Source organism: Triticum urartu, chromosome 2A, assembly GCF_056163025.1.
Source record: "Triticum urartu cultivar PI428250 chromosome 2A, HENAU_Tu73, whole genome shotgun sequence".
NCBI classification, from domain to species: Eukaryota; Viridiplantae; Streptophyta; class Magnoliopsida; order Poales; family Poaceae; genus Triticum; species Triticum urartu.
This window is the reverse complement of record NC_141874.1, coordinates 635,136,109-635,156,583: the sequence shown is the minus strand read 5'-3', so window position 1 is coordinate 635,156,583 and position 20,475 is coordinate 635,136,109. Positions and strand designations below refer to the sequence as shown.

The 20,475-nt window shown below is 44.6% G+C and overlaps 1 protein-coding gene across 1 annotated transcript; it reads left to right on the top strand.

Moving 5' to 3' along the window:
- Window positions 1-9,596: 9,596 nt before the first annotated feature.
- Window positions 9,597-10,841, top strand: LOC147986333 (uncharacterized). The gene is made up of 4 exons (XM_087540026.1): window positions 9,597-9,757; window positions 9,868-10,177; window positions 10,247-10,345; window positions 10,440-10,841. Exons 1-4 carry the CDS (start codon window positions 9,597-9,599, stop codon window positions 10,839-10,841), a joined length of 972 nt encoding a protein of 323 aa, XP_087396152.1.
- The last annotated feature ends 9,634 nt before the right edge of the window (window positions 10,842-20,475 follow it).

The window sequence follows — 20,475 nt, the reverse complement described above, 5'->3', positions numbered from 1 at the left end:
AATTTTTTTGTTAAAAAAATTATGATGTAATGTTGATATGAGGATGAACCCTCGTTTGATGATGCATGTTGATATGATGATATGATCTAGTGTGAAGATGAACCCTAGTTTGATGATGCATGTTGATATGATGGTATGAAGATGTTGTTTGGAAAATTTTATTTAAAAATATGATGATATGATGTATGTTGGAGGATTTTTTTTGATATGATGCATGTCGATATGATTTGATCCATCATGTGTAGTAGTAGTTGTTGGAGGAATATGCTTAAAATTTTATTTTGATATGATGCATGTTGATATGGTTTGAGTTCATTTTTTGTTTGTGTATGCTTTATGCTTATGGTGGTTTTGTTTATAAAATTTTATTAAGGCGGCCACCTCTTGCGGATGACATCGGCCCACGGTACTCCATGCTGGACTGGGCATTCGACAAGGGTCATCATGCCCGGTTCATAGAGAACGGAGAGGTAAGTGATATGAATGAAATTTAGATGAAAGTTTTCGGATTGATGAAAATAATTTCCTAACTTTTGGCGTTCACTTTTTGACAGATGCTCCAGCCACTGCGCATGAGGGGTCACGGGGTTCATGGGCATATGGAGTACGACGAGCGCTACACGCCGTTCTTCAAGAGAGCCCGTCTGTTGGGTTTTGTGTTGCAGTTCAAGCGTCAGCCACCGACGCTTGTCCATGCAGCTCTGACGGCGTTGATTGACCGGTGGCGACCGAAGACCCATTCTTTCCATCTGCCATGCGGGGAGATGCACTACAAGAAATATGTCAACTAGTGACCTTCTGTCAGTGACCCTGGAAGAATTGGTCATAGATCTATGACCATTTCAGACAATTGGTCACAAGTTGTTCGGGGGGCTCCAAAACCTAAACTATAACGACCATTTTGGTCAGAAAGGTCGTAATTTCCTTACACAAAATGGTCATAAAGTAGATAGCACTGGTCTGCTGCCTTATTTCTAGCTGATCGTGACCAATATAGATGGTCATAACCTTGTAAATTGTGGTGGGTTGCTATGACTAGGCGCCACCTCATCAGTTTTGCCTATGTGTCATGTCCATGTGGCAGTTTTTGCCCTAGGTTGTGAAGCAACCTATATTTCTGTCATTCCCAAAAAAATCTCATAAATTCTTTGGGTCATATCTTCATCAAATATGCAAAATCCTTCCTTGCCTAGTTCAAAACTAATTCAACAATATTCATTTTCCTATTCTGTTCACAACAGCACTTTATGAGGGAAGTGCTATTTATATATTCTTGATTGCCCTCGGAATTTTTGGGCACTCTTTCCTATCCAAATCATTATCGCATGACAAAATTCAGCTCCACTTGCCTAGCAAATCTTCCTCGGCAAATTTCCAAAGTTTTTGTCCACCTAGAAGCATTGTGAAGGAAGTACCTTTTTTATATATCGAAATGAAATGAAATTTATACAGTTCCTTCATATGCCCAAATCACCCTCCTCCAAATTGCAGCTCAGTCAAATCATCTATGTGAGCCCAGGTTCAATTTATATTTTATGGCCAAATTGGCACGTTGCAAAGCAAGTGTTATATAGACCCCTCCTATTACCCTCAAACTTTTCGGGCACTCTTCCATACCCAAATCATTACCACATGATAATATTCAGCTCAATTTTCCTAGTAAATCTTTCTCAGGAAATTTTCAAAGTTTCTACCTCGAGAGAAGCTTTGTGAAGTAAGTACTGGCTAGGCTTACCCAAATGATCTGAAAATTTACCAGCGCATGACCATACCTATGTAACTTACCTACACCAATTTTTAGCTCATTTCATTCATCCAATCTCTCTCACTAGTTTTCCCAAGTTTCTGTCCATAGAAGAGAATTGTGAAGGAAGTACTACTTTGGCATGTCCAAATGGTATCAATTTTCTACAATGCTTTCCTATGCCCAAATAACCATCCTCCACCAAATTTCAGCTCAATCCATTCATTAGTTTGAGCCCAGCTTCAACATTCATATTTTTGTCCAGCGTGGTACTTTGCAAAGCAAGTATAACCTAGGATCCTCCTTTTGAGCTAAAAATTTGTGAATACATTCTCCTTAGTAGATGATCATCCTCAGTCAAAAATCATGCCCATTGTCCATGTGCATTTCCCGTACCGCTAATCAAACACTTGGCTGCTTATTCATGTTTGAGCATCGATCGGTCTCCTCGTGAGAATCTTATGTTGTGATTTTCTTCCTAGCATCTACCTGGGGAGTGCCCAACCCACTAGACATGCCTAGGCCGCCCAGAACACATGCCAATGCTACGGTCACGCGGTGACCACGCGGCAGGCATGCTAGTTTACGCGCTCTAGAGTTGGAGCCCTCGGCCACCATCCAAACCTCGACGTATCACCACCAAACCATGTATTTATGATTAAATAGATACTTATGTACCTACAAATGATTTTTGTAAAAATAAAAGAGCAAACTACAACGCAGCTACAGTTCAAATTTGACCCACTTCCAACTGAATCAGCGGAAATTTGTCTTTTTCACGAGAGGTGGATCAAAACTTTTTACACCCAACCATTTGGTTAATTGTGCATTAAATATGCCCTAGTATTTTATAAAAATTATTTGGTCCAATTTTGCAACAATTATTTGGGAGGTCCTTCACAAAAAACCTCCTTTTGGGCACTCGAAAAATGGAAAATGATTTTTTCGTCCAAAGAAAATGAAAAAAATCCTTAGGCAATATTGTTTTTCATTTCAATATGCACCCTTGTGCACAATATGAGATCATTTGAACAAACTATGCCATGGATGTGGCCATAAGATTGATCATTTGGCTTGAAAGCCATCGATCTCCACACGTGATAGCTCGTTTTTTAGAACACTTTTTTAAAAAAATTGCCGTATTACAAGTTTGTTATTTTTCCTAGGAATTTGGCCACATATAATGACACAATGCGAAGGTTTCCCAATTTTTTGATTTTTTGAATTTTTTATGCCCATTTCAAAATGCGGTCAAAACGGCGGGAATGACCGTTCCTAGCTAGTGGTTGAATCTTGGAATTTTTTTGGTGTTTCTCTGATTAAATAGATACTTATGTACCTAGAAATGATTTTTGTAAAAAATAAAGAGCAAACTACAAGGCAGTTGCAGTTCAAATTTGACCCGCTTCCAACTGAATCGGCGGAAATTTGTCTTTTTCACGAGAGGTGGATCAAAACTTTCTACACCCAACCATTTGGTCAATTGTGCATTAAATATGGCCTAGTATTTTATAAAAATGATTTGGTCCAATTTTGCAACAATTATTTGGGAGGTCCTTCACAAAAAAACCTCCTTTTAGGCACTCGAAAAATGGAAAATGGTTTTTTCGTCCAAAGAAAATGAAAACTTCCTTAGAAAAAATTGTTTTTCATTCCAATATGCACCCTTGTGCACAATATGAGATCATTTGAACAAACTATGCCATGGATGTGGCCATAAGATTGATCATTTGGCTTGAAAGCCATTGATCTCCACACGTGATAGCACGTTTTTTAGGACACTTTTTTTAAAAAAATTGCCGTATTACAAGTTTGTTATTTTTTCTGGGAACTTGGCCACATATAATGACACAATGCGAAGGTTTCCCAAGTTTTTGATTTTTTTGAATTTTTTATGCCCGTTTCAAAATGCGGTCAAAACGGCGGGAATGACCGTTCCTAGCTAGTGGTTGAATCTTGAATTTTTTTTGGTGTTTCTCTGATTAAATAGGTGCTTATGTACCTAGAAATGATTTTTGGAAAAAATAAATAGCGAACTACGAGGTAGCTACAGTTCAAATTTGACCCACTTCCTACTAAATCGGCGGGAATTTGTCTTTTTCACCAGAGGTGGATCAAAACTTTTGACACCCAACCATTTTGTCAATTGTGCATTAAATATGTCCTAGTATTTTAGAAAATTGATTTGGTCCAATTTTGCAACAATTATTTGGGAGGTCCTTCACAAAAAAACCTACTTTTGGGCACTCGAAAAATGGAAAATGGTTTTTTTGTCCAAAGAAAATGAATACTTCCTTAGGCAACATTGTTTGGAATTCCAATATGCACCCTTTTCCACAATATGAGATCATTTGAACAAACTATGCCATGAATGTGGCCATAAGATTGATCATTTGGATTGAAAGCCATTGATCTCCACACGTGATAGCTCGTTTTTTAGAACACTTTTTTTAAAATAATTGTCGTATTACAAGTTTGTTATTTTTCCTGGGAACTTGGCCACATATAATGACACAATGCGAAGGTTTCCCAATTTTTTGATTTTTTTTGAATTTTTTATGCCCGTTTCAAAATGCGGTCAAAACGGCGGGAATGACCGTTCCTAGCTAGTGGTTGAATCTTGGAATTTTTTTGGTGTTTCTCTGATTAAATAGATACTTATGTACCTAGAAATGATTTTTGGAAAAAATAAAGAGAAAACTACGAGGTAGCTGCAGTTCAAATTTGACCCGCTTCCTGCTGAACCGATGGAAATTTGTTTTTTTCACCAGAGATGGATCAAAGCCTTTGACACCCAACCATTGTGTCGATTGTGCATTAAACATGGCCTAGTGTTTTATAAAATTGATTTGGTCCATTTTTACAACAACCATTTGGTAGTTCCTTCACAAAAAACCTCATTTCGGGCACTCGAAAAATGGAAAAATGATTTTTCGTTATTCGAGGAATAACACTACTAATTATTTGGAAACTTAACAAGCATTGTCATAAAAAGAGAAGAAAACTTACCACCGGGCGTCGTGGTGCTGCCGTTGGAGCTCATGCTGCAATGGAGCTTCGCTGGCCGCCGTGGTGCTGCGTTGGTAGCGCCTATTGTTAATCAATTATGACCATTTTAGATGGTCATAACGTCATGAAAGCCTGCACTTCGTTCTGATTGGTCTATAGGCATGTCACGCGGATCAAGCATTAGAGACCGTCGGATACTGCCAGATCCAACGGCCCACACTCCTCACCCTCTCCCCCACCCACACCCACCCGAAAGCAGCTCCCCTCACGTACACCACATGTCGTTGAGGGCACTGACATGTGGGCCTAATTCCTCGTGGGCCCACATGTCAGTGGTCAAATGCCTCCCTCCTCTCGCCCTCTCCCCCACACACCACTCACCCACCGCACACCACTCCCCCCTCTCCCCTCTCCCCACACACCACTCCCCCCACGACCTGCAACCCAAACCCTAACCCCTCCCGTCGGACCGTCGCCGCCACCTACGGCGCCAGATCCGACCTCAAGCCGCTCCTCATTGCCTCGCTCCTCACCTTCCCCGCCGACCACCCACTCCGCGACCACCTCGTCGCCACCGCCGCCTCCTCCCTTGCCTCCGTGATCTCCGCGTCGCTCTCCGACCACTGACAAGATCGATCCGTAGCTCTCCCTCTCTCCCATGGCGCCAGATCCGCGCTGTCGTCGAGCTTGATTCGCGCCTCGTCGAGCTGGATCCGTGCCTCCTCGAGCCTCCATGGCCACAGCGGGCCTTCCAGATCTGCGCGTCGTCGAGCTGGATCCGCGCCTCGTCGCGCGGCCTTGTCTGCCTCCGCGGCTGCGTCGCGGGCTTCTACTATGTCGCCAACCCGCTCACCTTTTGCCGCGGTCGCCGTCCGTCTGACCTCCCCACGGCCTCGCCGGGAGGCCCGGCCCTCCCAGTCACACCATGGCCGACTTCCTCAAGGTAACCCCTTCTCCCACTCGGCCAAATGGGTTATTTGATGTTTCTGAGGTAGTAACATAGTTTTGAGATGCAAGTGATGTTGATTCTGTTCATCTAGGTATGTGTAGTTGATTCATATTTCTCCTGTCCTTATGCAGGGGAAGTTTTCATCCCTACAGCAGAGTAGAAGGGCTTCACTTCATCATACCAGCTAGGAAAGGTGCGTGGTGGTTGCAAGCCATGGAGGGGAGGTGGTCCTGTTCAACATCGGTCACACAAACCACCACAGTGAGCTACTGCTGCTCCTCTACCTCCTCTGCTATCCATGCTCTGTTTCATGCCATCGTATAATGGATGATTGAGGGTCAGTTAGTATTCTTAAAAAATGCCTTAGCTATCAATGGACAAAGTATACTGGATTGAAGTTTGGCTAAATGAACCGAGGATTACAAATTACAGTCCTGCTCATTTATGTCTTTCATCATGTAACTTTGGACAATACATGATAAATAAGGAGTTATTAACTACAACCTTGTTGTGCATTGAGGTGTCATCAAGAATTTTGATTAGGAAGAGCTACCAAGCTTAGAAGGAATAGTTTTGAATTTGAAGAAAATCAATGTATATGTTCTTTTCAATTGGTTGGTTACTTTCTATCATGCTTTGCTTATGTTATCATAAATGGTGATGTGTGTTCAGGTAGGCGGAGCAGAAAGTTCTAAAGAGCACAAATCATGTGGCTTGCTGCTTGACTAATTGAACACCTGCTGCTGCTACTGTGACACCGCGGCTGGGCTGTCAAGTGGGTTGTGCCTGCTTACCTGGCAGCAGTGGCGGCGGCTACAAGTTTTCTCCACTGCTGCAGCTCATCTCCAAGTCCTACAACCTGGATCATCTCTGTCACCAGGGCCTACATCCTGTGTCTGAAGTCTGAACCTCTCTTCTGTACTCCATGTTTACTGAATTTCACTGAATTTACTGAATGTGCATGTGAATCTCAAAAGTATCCATAGTGTGTGTGTGTGTGTTCAAGTGTAGGAGTGTAAATGGGCACCCTTTAGGGTATTCTGTGACCCTCTTTAGTTCAACTAAATGAACTGGTTTGAAGCTCTAGTATGCTTAGAGTGACTGGTTTCATTAGTCTCTTAATCGACAAGTTAACTGGACTATTTTGCTGTATTTCCATCATACACCTTTGATTTATTTAGTGACTGCAGACTGTGATTATACAGTAGAAGTAGTTAGTATCTCTGTAGACTGCATATTATACAGTAGAAGTAGTTAGCCAATTTCTAGGGGCTATCTGTTCACCTGTTAGTATCTCTGTAGACTGTACATGCTTCAAATGGGGGTGGCTTTTATGCTCCCTTGAATGCATTTTGATCTTAGTAGTACTTACCACACAATAACAAAATAAGCAGCTGCCTGTTCTTTCAGGTTCAGGGTTTCTCTTGACACATACTAGCAAGCATTTTTTTACTGATACTATGAGTGTACCGCCTGAGTTGCTGCTATCCATTCCCCCATGCATGAATATCTGGCGAGTGAGAGTGACAAGAGAATTACTGATATCTATTTGCCCCATGTATAAATATCTATCTATCCAGACGAGAAGGGCGCTGCGGGCATTGAAAGGCCTGGTCAGACTCATGTCTCTGGTCCAAGGCCACTCCGTCAAGCGCTAGGCCACCAGCATGCTTCGTTGCATGCAGACTCTGTCCCGGGTCCAGTCCAAGATACGAACGAGGAGGATCAAGATGGCCGAGGAGAACCAGGCCCTTCAGCGCCAGCTCTTGTTGAACCAGGAACTAGAGACTCTCAGGGTATGCAGCAAACATCATTAATCAATAATACTCTTTTACAGTACAACATTTTAAACCTCCATACGTGGTTAGTATTCTCAGGGGTAATTCCAGTACCCTATGTAGAACTGGATCTTAAATTGTTTGTTGAACCAGAAATACAATTAATCAATAAAACTCTTTATTATAGTATAAAACATTTTGAACCTCCATACAGTTTACTGAATTCCTAGTGGTAGTTCCAGAATCTGATCTGAAACTGATCTAAAACATTTTGAACTGGATCTCAAACTATTAGTTTACTGAATTCCTAGTGGTAGTTCCAGAATCTGATCTAAAATTGTTAGTGTTGTTGACCAGAACTATGCGTTTACAATAAAACTTTTTTGAACCTCATAATATATTTATATAATATGTCTGTTCATAATATATTGGCTCTAGTGTTTTAATTCTTCTCTTCTGATTCATGTAACAGGGCAACGGCCGAAGGCATGATGATAGTTCTTTTGCTGTTCTAGTGTAGCGAAGGTGGCCTAGTCGACTATGGTCGCCTAGTGAGTCATGCATAGGATTTCATCTGACTGTAACCTTGATGTAAACTGCTCCTATTGTGGAGCTTGTTATCTGATTGTAAACTTGATGTTGATCACATTTGTATGTGTGTTATATGATGTAGCACTTTGATGGTTGATAATATTTGAAGTATTTCGTGTGTTTTCTGTGTGCTAATTTAAATACCAGGTATTTATTTGCGTGAAATAAAAAATGAAGAATATTACCCTGATGGCTAGGACCCAGTACTAGAACCTGACAATGGGGACCCACCTGACTAGTGAACCCAATTTAGAAAAAAAGAAAAAAAATGAAACTGTTGAGACAAAAAGGCCATGGGCCAAAAATAAAAAGGCTGCAATGTCCATGAAGCTGACAAAAAATTCACAGGAAAAAAAATATAAATGGGCTGAATTAATGGGATCGGCCCATATAAACACCGAATTGGACCGGGCTGATTCTTGTGCCACATCAGATTGCCACGTCGGATGCCTACATGGCCTGGGGAGGCTGCTAGTGACCAAAACAAAACAGTAGGCATATTTTGGTCGTAAACGTCCACGACCTTCTCACAGAGAAGGTCGTTAATTTCAGTTTACGACCGTCAGCTTTTGACCTTCTGTTTTTGGTCACAAAAAGGTCACAAATGAAAAACAATGACCTTTTAGTGACCAATAGTCAAGGTCACAAGTTGACATATTTCTTGTAGTGATGACGGTGACCCTCGAGGATTGGGCGATGATTACTGCCATGCCGATCGAGGGTCATGCACTCACCGGGCGAGTGGAGAGGACCAACTGGCAGAAGAGGGTTGCCACCCTCATCGGCGACTGCCCCGCTGTCAAGGGTAACCGTACATCCGGTGTGCCGTTGACCTGGATCTCAGAGCACCGGCAGAAATGCCTCGAAGGCGCCGACGAGACGACCGTGGAGTGGTACGCGAGGGCCTACCTGTGGTATCTTCTCACGGAGGTCGTGTTTCCAGGCAGCTCCGGGAACTCTGCCAACTGGTCGTATCTGTTTTTCCTAGCGGACTGGGAGGCAGGGTACAGTTGGGGGACCGCATCTCTCGCCTACCTATACCGTTCGGTAAGATAGGATCTAATTTCCCACCTACCTACGAAAGTGTGTCCATGACATTTTCTTATATCTGATCCTCATTTGATGTTTTGCAGCTTGACGACGCAACGCAGAGGACGGGAGACAAGTCCAATATGGGTGGCTTTGTCTGGGCCTTCTCCATTTGGATGTGGGAGCGGCTGCCGGTGGGGCGTCCGGAGAAGTTGCCAAGACACCCGTGGGGTGCCTATAGGGAAGACGGCGATGAGACTCGACACCCCACCATAGCTTACGAGTGAGACGTTCTCAAACTCTACACGGACCTAAACAGGACTTCGTACAAGACCTACACCAACAAGTTGGACGCTTTGACGCATACGCAGGTATATGAACTCGCTCAACACCTTTGATTCCACTTTTGACCGAGAGTGGGAACTTACCAATGTATATGTAATAGGTAAACTGGTGGCCGTATCATGACCGGGAGTGGGACTTTGATCTGAACATGATGTGCGATGCAGACCGTGGTCTCTGGTGGTGCATCATGCCCATGATCTGTGTGTATGTCGTCGAGTGGCACTTGCCACACCGCGTGGCCACACAGTTTGGGATTTATCAGCATACCCCACCGGGCCAGCCCACCGATACCGGCGGCCACACGCTACACCTGTGAGCGCTTTGTTCTCCGTGCCCATGATTTCATTACGCTTATCATGTTTCTTGTTGCTTATGATGATCTCATTGCGCTTATGATGATTCTTGTTGCTTATGCCTTGCAGGATGAGCCGGCAGAAGAATCAGTCGATCACAGATTGGGGAGAGGAGCATAAAACTCATGTGACGGAGTGGAACCGACGGAGGTACCGTAAAGACGTGGAGAGGAAAGTGAATGACTGGGATGCTTACCCGAGCCGACACATGAGGTGGTACGATGATGTCCAGAAGCACCGTCTTCGTCTCAGGCCTCGGTGGACGGCGGAAGACATCACAGAGCTGGAGAGGGATGACCCCGAGGAAGAGGCCTACGAGACCGGCATCAGAGACATGCATAGTGGATTTAGGGAGTCTGCACCCCTCATCAACAGAGTGGTAAGTTTGAACCGACGGTTGTATTTAAATTAGTTTATTCGTCATCGTGACTGACTTATGCCGTTGCAGTCTGGTGAGCTGAACAGATGCATCTTTGAAGCCTCAGATGCACTAGGTGATCTCCCCGGGAGCATAGAATTTGAGAACAAAGTGAGGGGGACGATGAAGGTACAATTTCAGCCTCCTCGGAACAGATGCATCTTGTTCACTTGCAACCAGTCGATCTGATACTTATTATGCCCTTGTTTCATTGTGAGTGCAGAAGTTCGTGAAGCGTTGTAGCAAGCTGGTAGGGCTGCTTGGGTGTGCTGGAGCTGGGTCTGTTGAAGCTTATCAGCCTGTAGCCACACTGGGTCTCATCGGCTCATCGAGCCATGCTCCCTCGTTGTCTAGGTTGGTTGGGGAGGAGGAGGAGGAGGCCACATATGAAGAAGGGGAGGAGGAGGAGAGCAATAGGGAGGAGGAGTACGATGAAGATTATGGACCTCCATCAACTCAAACATCTCAAGCATCTCAGTTGCCGAAGAGGAATCCGAAGAAGAAGGATTTGCTGACTCCAGACCCTTTCCAAAGATCGGTTGCTCGCCGGCCCAAGAAGAAGACCGAAGAGACTCGTTCAAAGAGTAACGAGGACTGTACCTCTAAGAGGGGAAGGAGCAACTGATTATGCTCTTCGATACTTGGCTCTTTTAGTTTGGTTGAACTTCGTTTGATTGAACTTGTCTAGTGGTTGTGAAACTACGTGGAACTATGTGTTTGCTATTTGTGGATCTATGTGTTTGAAATGTTCTATGCACATCAAGTTATCTTAATATGGATCTATGTGATGCCCAAGTTTAATTGTTTAAAATCTATGATATTGTTGTCATATTTGTGAAACTTGTTGTCATATTGCTGTCATATTGAATTTGAAAACAAGAAATCAAATGAACTTGAAAAAACAAAACAGAGGACCCTACCGCTAGGCACCCTGGCGGTAGGGGTAGACAACCTATCTCCAGCCCCAATGGCGGTAGGGTGAACCTACCGCCAGGGCCCTTTCATATTTCGTTACAGAAGCTATATACGGCAAAACACAGGACCCTGCCGCCAGGGTCCTGGCGGTAGGGTCAGACAACCTATCGCCATGGGGGCTGGCGGTAGGGTGAACCTACCGCCGGGGCCCTTGCATATTTCTTTACATAATGTCTACACGGCAAAACCCTGCCAAACCTTACCGCCAGTGCCTCTGGCGGTAGGTTTAGACAGCCTCCCGTCAGGGCCCCTGGCGGTAAGGTACTTATCCACGCCAGCGCATGGTGACGGTCACCGTCCCCTCCGTCACACCCTACCGTCAGAGACACTGACGATAGGCTGTCTAACCCTACCGCCAGAGACACTGGCGGTAGCAAAAGGGTCAAATTTTGAAAATATTTCAAACCGGGGTCAGATCTTGATTTTATTTGTCAAAAGGGTCAAAACACGAAATTTGGCCCCTGGCCGCCGGGCTCCCTGGCCGCACGGCACCGGCACCGGCACGGAGATGCAGAGATGGCATCCAGTGCTCGGCGCGGCAGCAAGTGTGCTGGAACGAGTTGAACCATTTCCTTATTATCACATGTGGGAATGAGACGCAGGCATCAACCGAGCAACTTATTTCCGATCCTTGACACTACATGTACGGAAGGCAACACTAATTGTAATCTAGTACTAGTAGATCAATCTTGCCTTTTTTTGGGAAAGTAGATCAATCTTGCCGACCACCAGGAATCGTATACTGTGAAAACGACACCATCGGCTAAAGAAAATTCGACGGCAGTAAGGGCATGTATAATGATGCTATTTTAGGAGTGCCACGTAGGATAAATGATGAGGTGGAGGAGAGAAAACTCATAAGAAAAGTCTCGTCTTCTCTTATTTAAGAGAAGACAAGAGATGATCTCTTAGCACAATATGTCTCATCACTTTTGTAGGAATAACTAGTTTTTGATGATAAGACTAAGAGATGATTCATTGTAGACATGTTTTTTTATGATCTCTAAATTACATGCAAGACTTAAGATAAAACTATCTTATCAACCATTGTACATGCCCTAAGCAATGGATTAAACTCTTGGTAACCGGCAGCGTGACTTGGAATGCTCCCGTTCCAGCCATTTGTTAATTTGCACGGCAGTGTACCAGCAGCACCCACGCTTGGTGGGAGATGTGGTTGATTTTTTATGCTTAAGCGAATTACAAAACCACCGAGCTTACAGAGGGGAAATTCAAATTTTTTCTTTTTTTGAAATGAGGCAAAAGACTTGCCATTTTCATTGATTAAGAAGAAGTGAGAATTTCCCGGTTAATTGATGGAAAACCGGGCTAAAACCGATACAACCCAACCCATATAACATGGGCACCACCGGCCAACCTGACCACCGACATGAAACATGAGCTGCAAAGAAGAAAAGACATCAGCCGGGGAGTCGCAAGCGTCATCGTCATCACCGGTTACCTCCGAACGGGCGACTCCGACTTCACCATAGAGCTCCACCAACGAAGCCGCCCCCATAAACAGCTACACAGAGCAATGACGGCACATGCCAACAGATGGCCACACGCGCCAACAACCGACAACTCCGACTTTGACGATGAGCCTCGCAAGGGAAATATGCAGGACTTGCACCGACTGTGCCGTAAAGAGCACCTCGGGCATGCCGGGAAGATCCGACTACCAAAGCCCAAGCTGCGACCCAAGCTCCTCTTGACGCCATCATTGTTGCCAAACAGAAATCGGCGCCCCCAAAACGGTCGCCTCAACAAACCATACGACAAAGATGCCACCCTTCCCACACGGCGAAGATGCCACCATCCTACGCGGCGAAGATGCCGCCCGTCCATGCGGCGAAGATGACGCCATCCACCGGTCTCAGGTTGTAGCCGGCTCCAAGACAATGCCCCCAAGGAGGAAGAAGACGTGAAGATGCCTTCATCGCCCGATCCCGCAGATCAGAGGTTTCCCTCCGGAGCCAAGGCCGCGGGATGAGGGGTGGAGCACCATACATCAGCGACGCTTCCAAGAAAGAGCGCGACGCCCGCAGGCGCCGCCGTCGCCAGCTCCGGCAAAGGCCGGAAGAAGGATTTCTCCCTGAGATGCTCAACCACCACCAGCCCGTATCGGCCAGCCACAAACCTCCATCAAACCTCCACCAAACCAGCACCGCAGAGAACCGAGGGGAGCTTCCCGTCAGTGCCCACCCCTGCCAAGGCCGTCTCGCGCACCTGCCCGACCAGCAGCAGCGTGCAGCTGGGCCCTGGACGCACACCACCGTCACCGCCATCGGGCCGACCTCACGCCGTCGCCCTCACCAGGCCTGGGGGCAGGAGGTCACCGCCGCCACGCCACAGGAACCGCGCCACACAGAGACAACGAACAGGCTGCAGCAGAAAACCCCCGAAGAACGCCCGGATCCAGCCACGCCCGGCCAGATCCAGCGTCCGCCAGCCTCCCCGCCGGCCACCGAGGCACCCGCGCCGCCTAGCCGAGCAGAAACGGAGACCCAACGAGGAGTGTCGAGATCTGGAGCACCACGCCCCGAAGCTGAGCGCCGCCAAGGGAGAGGCAGTAGCACCACCAGGCCCCGCCGCCGCATGATATCTACTACACAACCTTCTTCTTGTAGACGTTATTGGGCCTCCAAGTGCAGAGGTTTGTAGGACAGTAACAAATTTCCCTCAAGTGGATGACCCAAGGTTTATCAATCCGTAGGAGGCGTAGGATGAAGATGGTCTCTCTCAAGCAACCCTGCAACCAAATAACAAAGAGTCTCTTGTGTCCCCAACACACCCAATACAATGGTAAATTGTATAGGTGCACTAGTTCGGCGAAGAGATGGTGATACAAGTGGTATATGGATAGTAGATAATAGTTTTTGTAATCTGAAATAATAAAAACAGCAAGGTAGCAAGTGAGCGTAAACGGGATTGCAATGATAGGAAATAAGGCCTAGGGTTCATACTTTCGCTAGTGTAAGTTCCCTCAACAATACTAACATAATTGGATCACATAACTATCCCTCAACATGCAACAAAGAGTCACTCCAAAGTCACTAATAGCGGAGAACGAACGAAGAGATTATGGTAGGGTATGAAACCACCTCAAAGTTATTCTTTCCAATCAATCCGTTGGGCTATTCCTATAAGTGTCACAAACAGCTCTAGAGTTCGTACTAGAATAACACCTTAAGATACAAATCAATCAAAACCCTAATGTCACCTAGATACTCCAATGTAACCTCAAGTATCCGTGGGTATGATTATACGATATGCATCACACAATCTCAGATTCATCTATTCAACCAACACAAAGGACCTCAAAGAGTGTCCCAAAGATTCTATCGGAGAATCACGATGAAAACGTGTGCCAACCCCTGTGCATAGGTTCATGGGCGGAACCCGCAAGTTGATCACCAAAACATACATCAAGTGAATCACGTGATATCCCATTGTCACCACAGATATCCATGGCAAGACATACATCAAGTGTACTCAAATCTTTAAAGACTCAATCCAATAAGATTACTTCAAAGGGAAAACTCAATTCATTACACGAGAGTAGAGGGGGGAGAAAACATCATAGGATCCAAATATAATAGCAAAGCTTGCGATACATCAAGATCGTATCATCTCAAGAACACGAGAGAGAGAGAGAGATCAAACACATAGCTACTGGTACATACCCTTAGCCCCGAGGGGGAACTACTCCCTCCTCGTCATGGAGAGCACCGGGATGATGAAGATGGCCACCGGAGAGAGATTGCCCCCTCCGGCAGGGTGTCGGAATGGGTCTAGATTGGTTTTTGGTGGCTACGGAGGCTTCTAGCGGCGGAACTCCCGATCTATTATCTGTTCTGGAAGTTTTAGGTTACGTAGGTATATATGGGTGCAGGAGGTACGTCAAGGGAGCCATGAGGGCCCCACGAGGCAGGGGGCGCGCCCTAGGGGGGCCACCCTCGTGAGCACCTCGTTCCTTCCTTGACGTGGGGTCCAAGTCCATCGGGTGGCTTTTGTTCCAAAAATAACTTCTCTAGTTGATTTCGTTCCGTTTCGACTCCATCTGATATTCCTTTTCTTCGAAACACTGAAATAGGCATAAAACAGCAAATCTGGGCTTGGCCTCCGGTTAATAGGTTAGTCCCAAAAATAATATAAAAGTGGATAATAAAGCCCAATAATGCCCGAAACAGTAGATAATATAGCATGGAGCAATCAAAAATTATAGATACATTGGAGACGTATCAAGCATCCCCAAGCTTAATTCCTGCTCGTCCTCGAGTAGGTAAATGATAAAAAGATAATTTTTGATGTGGAATGCTAGTTGGCATAATTTCAATGTAATTCTTCTTAATTGTGGCCTGAATATTCCGATCCGAAAGATTCAAGACAAAAGTTCATATTGACATAGAAATAATAATACTTCTAGCAAACTAACTAAGCAATTATGTCTCTTCAAAATAACATGGCCAAAAAAGTTATCCCTACAAAATCATATAGTCTGGCTATGCTCCATCTTCACCACACAACATATTTAAATCATGCACAACCCCGATGACAAGCCAAGCAATTGTTTCATACTTTTGATGTTCTCAAACTTTTTCAATCTTCACGCAATACATGAGCATGAGCCATGGACATAGCACTATAGGTGGAATAGAGTGCTGGTTGTGGAGAAGACAAAAAGGAGAAGATAGTCTCACATCAACTAGGCGTATCAACGGGCTATGGAGATGCCCATCAATAGATATCAATGTGAGTGAGTAGGGATTGCCATGCAACAGATGCACTAGAGCTATAAGTGTATGAATGCTCAACAAAAGAAACTAGTGGGTGTGCATCCAACTTGCTTGCTCACGAAGACCTAGGGCATTTTGAGGAAGCCCATCATTGGAATATACAAGCAAAGTTCTATAATGAAAGATTCCCACTAGTATATGAAAGTGACAACATAGGAGACTCTCTATCATGAAGATCATGGTGCTACTTTGAAGCACAAGTGTGGTAAAAGGATAGTAGCACTGTCCCTTCTCTCTTTTTCTCTCATTTTTTTATTTTTATTTTTTATTTGGGCCTTCTCTTTTTATGGTCTCTTTTCTCTTTTTTTTATTTGGGCTTCTTTGGCCTCTTTTATTTTTTTATTTTCGTCCGGAGTCTCATCCCGACTTGTGGGGGAATCATAGTCTCCATCATCCTTTCCTCACTGGGACAATGCTCTAATAATGATGATCATCACACTTTTATTTACTTACAACTCAAGAATTACAACTCGATACTTAGAACAAGATATGACTCTATATGAATGCCTCCGGCGGTGTACCGGGATGTGCAATGATGCATGAGTGACATGTATGAAAGAATTATGAATGGTGGCTTTGCCACAAATACGATGTCAACTACATGATCATGCAAAGCAATATGACAATGATGAAGCGTGTCATAATAACGAAACGGTGGAAAGTTGCATGGCAATATATCTCGGAATGGCTATGGAAATGCCATAATAGGTTGGTGTAAGTGCATCTAGTGCCACCCCTAGTTGGTTTTGGAGTATTGACGACAAACCTAGTTGAGGGACTAATGTGTTTGTGAGAATTGCAGGATAACACAGGTAGAAGTCCCTCATTGATTCGGTTTTACTACCAGAGATGACCCCTAAAAATGTATGAAGACATTGAAGTCAAAGGTGGTATATGAAGATATTCACATTGAAGACTATGACAAAAGAAGACACGTTATGAAGCCTATGGAGCTCGAAGACTTAGATCTTTCGTAGTTCTTTTTCTTTTGTGTTGAGTCATAGGAACCACCGTACTGTTAAGTGGGGTCCAGGAGAACCAGTCAGAATGACTGAAGTGATGCCTAAATCAAAAAACCTATGTCTTCGAGTGAAGACAATGAGAGCGAATCTTGTCCAGAGCCGGACAAGTCAGCTTTGCTTGTAGCCCAAGTAAAGTTGCCATGAGAGTTTGAAATCTGACCGTTGAGACACGTGTCAGTTCCTTAGTGACCCAGGGTCATTTCGGACAAATCAGGTCGGGTTGCCAAGTGGCTATAAATAGCCCACCCCCTACAACCATAAACGGTTGGCTGCTCAGATTTCAGTGCACGGCTTTTGTCGTTTGAGAGCAACCCACCTCGAAGCCTTTGAGAGAAAATTCCTAGTGAGGAGAAAGCCCTAACCACCCAGAGCCAGAGTAAATTGGGCATCACTTAAGTCTTCTTGTCTGAGTGATCTGAAGACTTATTACACTTGAGGACTGTGCATCCTCCAGACGGTTAAGCATCGCGTTCTGAGCATCCAAGAGACATTGTGGATTGCCAGTGAACAAAGTCTGTGAAGGTTTGGGAGTCTACCTTGAAGACTTACCAGAGTGATTGGGCGAGGACTATGTGACCTTAGCTCAAGGAGAATACGGTGAGGACTTAGTGTCCTGAGCTGCGTGTTCAGGACTGGGTGTCCAGGACTGTGTGTCCTAAGGTTTAAATACCTAGCCGCTCCAACCAGACGTACAGTTGTCACAGCAACTGGAACTGGTCCAACACATCATTGTCTTCAACGAGTCACTGGTTTCATCTTCACTTCCTTTTACTTACTGTTACTCATTGTGAAGCCATTGCATGCTTGCTATATCTTTTGTCTTCACAACGTAACTGTATGATTTGTTTGGCTTCATAACTTCTTCCTACCTGATCCTTATTACACTGCAGCTACTTGTCATTGTGCTTTCACTCTATTGAATACTTGACCATGGCTTGCCTAGTGTAATCTAACTTCCGCTGCATAGTGATAGGCATATCTCTACTGTTTGTCTTCATAACTTCCATGTTTTGAAGACTTTCATAAAAATCGCCTATTCACCCCCCTCTAGTCGATATAACGCACTTTCAATTGGTATCAGAGCAAGGTGCTCCCTTGTTCTGTGTGATTCGGTTTAACCACCTGGAGTTTTTTCTATGTTGACTGCAGGGATAATCAAAGTCTCCGCTGCATGCCCCGTCTTCGATGGAACTGAATATCCCTATTGGAAGAATAAGATGCGTATGCATCTTGAAGCCACTGACGTCGACCTATGGTATGTCATCGAGAACGGCGTTCCCAAGGCTGGAGAAGGTGTCACTGCTGCTGATGTCAAGAAATTCGTTCAACTGGACTCTACTGCCAAGAACATCATCTGTGGTCATCTGACCAAAGGATAGTATGGCCGTGTGAGTGCTTTGAAGACATCCAAGCTGGTCTGGGACTGGCTCTCCAAGGTCAATGAAGGCATCTCAACCCAGAGAGATCAAAGAATCAGTGTCCTTCGCAATCTCTTCAACCGCTTCAAGCGAAATGACAATGAGAAGGTCCAGCACACATTTGACAGACTCACTGACATCACAAATGAGCTTCAAGCCCTCGGTGCTACTGAGATCACCAAACATGAAGTCGTCAAGACGCTGCTGAGATCACTTGATAGTTCGTTTGACATCCTAGCCCTGATTATTCAAGAACGTCCTGATTTCAAGACACTCGATCCATCTGACATACTTGAGAGGCTCAACACACATGAGTTTCAGCTTTCTGAGAAAAGAGATATCTACGGTCCAAACTATGGGCGAACTCGTGCCTTGAAGGCAAAAGCTGTTTCCTCATCTGAAGAAGAATCTGACAGCAGTTCTGATGATCCTAAAGACATTGGAAGGGAACTTGCAATGCTAGTGAAGAAGTTCCAAAAATTCACCAAGAAGAAAAGCTTCAGAAAGTCTTCACGATCAAGCTCAAGGAATGATGAAGCTTCTGCTCATGACTACAAGAAGAAAACATGCCACAAGTGCAAGAAAACTGGACACTTCATCTCTGAGTGTCCACAGTGGGACAATGAGAACAGAAAGAAGAAGAAGAGCAAGGAATATGACTCTGACGACAAGAAGAAGAAGAAATACACAAAGTCTTCTTCCAAGTCTCCCTCAAAGTCTTCATCACACAAAAAGAGCTCATCTAGCAAGGCACGTGCGTTTGTTGGCAAGGAAATGGATTCAGAGGAGGAGTCCGCTTCTGAGGAGGCAGGGGTGGAGTCTGAGGAGGAGTCTGATTCTGGCATTGCAAGTCTGGCTACAGCATACGTCGCCAAGTCCATCTTCAACACTGAAGACAATGATTTCATCACCGACACCGATGCAAATGACAAGGACTACTCCACTCCTACCTACTGCTTCATGGCACGCGGTGCCAAGGTAAACAAACGCACTACTCACTATCAAACATCTAGTGACAATGACTCTGGTTGTGATTCAAAACCCAGTTACAAAACACTTGCTAAAATTGCAACTGAACAACAGAAAGCCATGGAACATATTCAAAAACTGTTAGACAGAAGCGATGATCTGTTGGGTGCTGAAATGACTCGATCTGAATCCTTAATTGAAGACATAAAAAATCTTCACGTTAAGTGTCAGGAACTTGAAGATCGTCATGATACTCTCTCAACAACTCATGAAAAGCTTTCCTATGATTATCTTCAAAGGAAGCAAGAACTTGAGAAATTGAGAGCGGCTCATGAAGATCTTCAAAAGGAAAACAAGTCACTTCGCGCCGAACAGATCAGTTCCGCTCAGGAAGGATTTGAACCACCATGTCTTAAATGCATTGAGCGTGATAATGCTACTTCTGTTGCTGAATGTTCCACTGCTACTGCTGTTGCAATATCTTCAACTATTGATGTGGTAACTAACCCCTCTGCTGAGGATACCACTGCTATTGCTGATGAGAATGCTAGGTTGAAGACATTGCTTGAAACAGGGATGTACAAAAGTCTTAAAGGACATCAGACATTATGTGATGTCCTCAAGAAGCAGATTCTGAACCGAAACCCTAGGAAAGAGGGTGTTGGGTTCGTAAGGAAAATAAATGCAGATGGCTCCTACTAGAAACCAGAGCAGTACCCCAAAACCACATGGGTTGCTGCAAAGGAACCTTCAGCAGACCCATCCAATTTATCTGGCTTCACTTGTGCTAACCCCATTATCATTGATGAATCCTTTGATGCAAACTATAAACTGTTTAAGAATCAGAATGGTGAAGTGTTTGCCAGGTACATTGGTACTAACTGCAGGAATGGACCGCCTATGAAGAAGATCTGGGTTCCGAAAAAGTGTCTGGAAAATCTTCCTGTGAATGTCTTCATGACACCTCACTTGAAGAAGACAAACCTCAGACCAAAGTCTTCATACGGTCCAAAGGGTTCATACAAACAGAGGACTCACCTGAGTCACACTAACGCAAATGTTTTGCAGGGAAACCA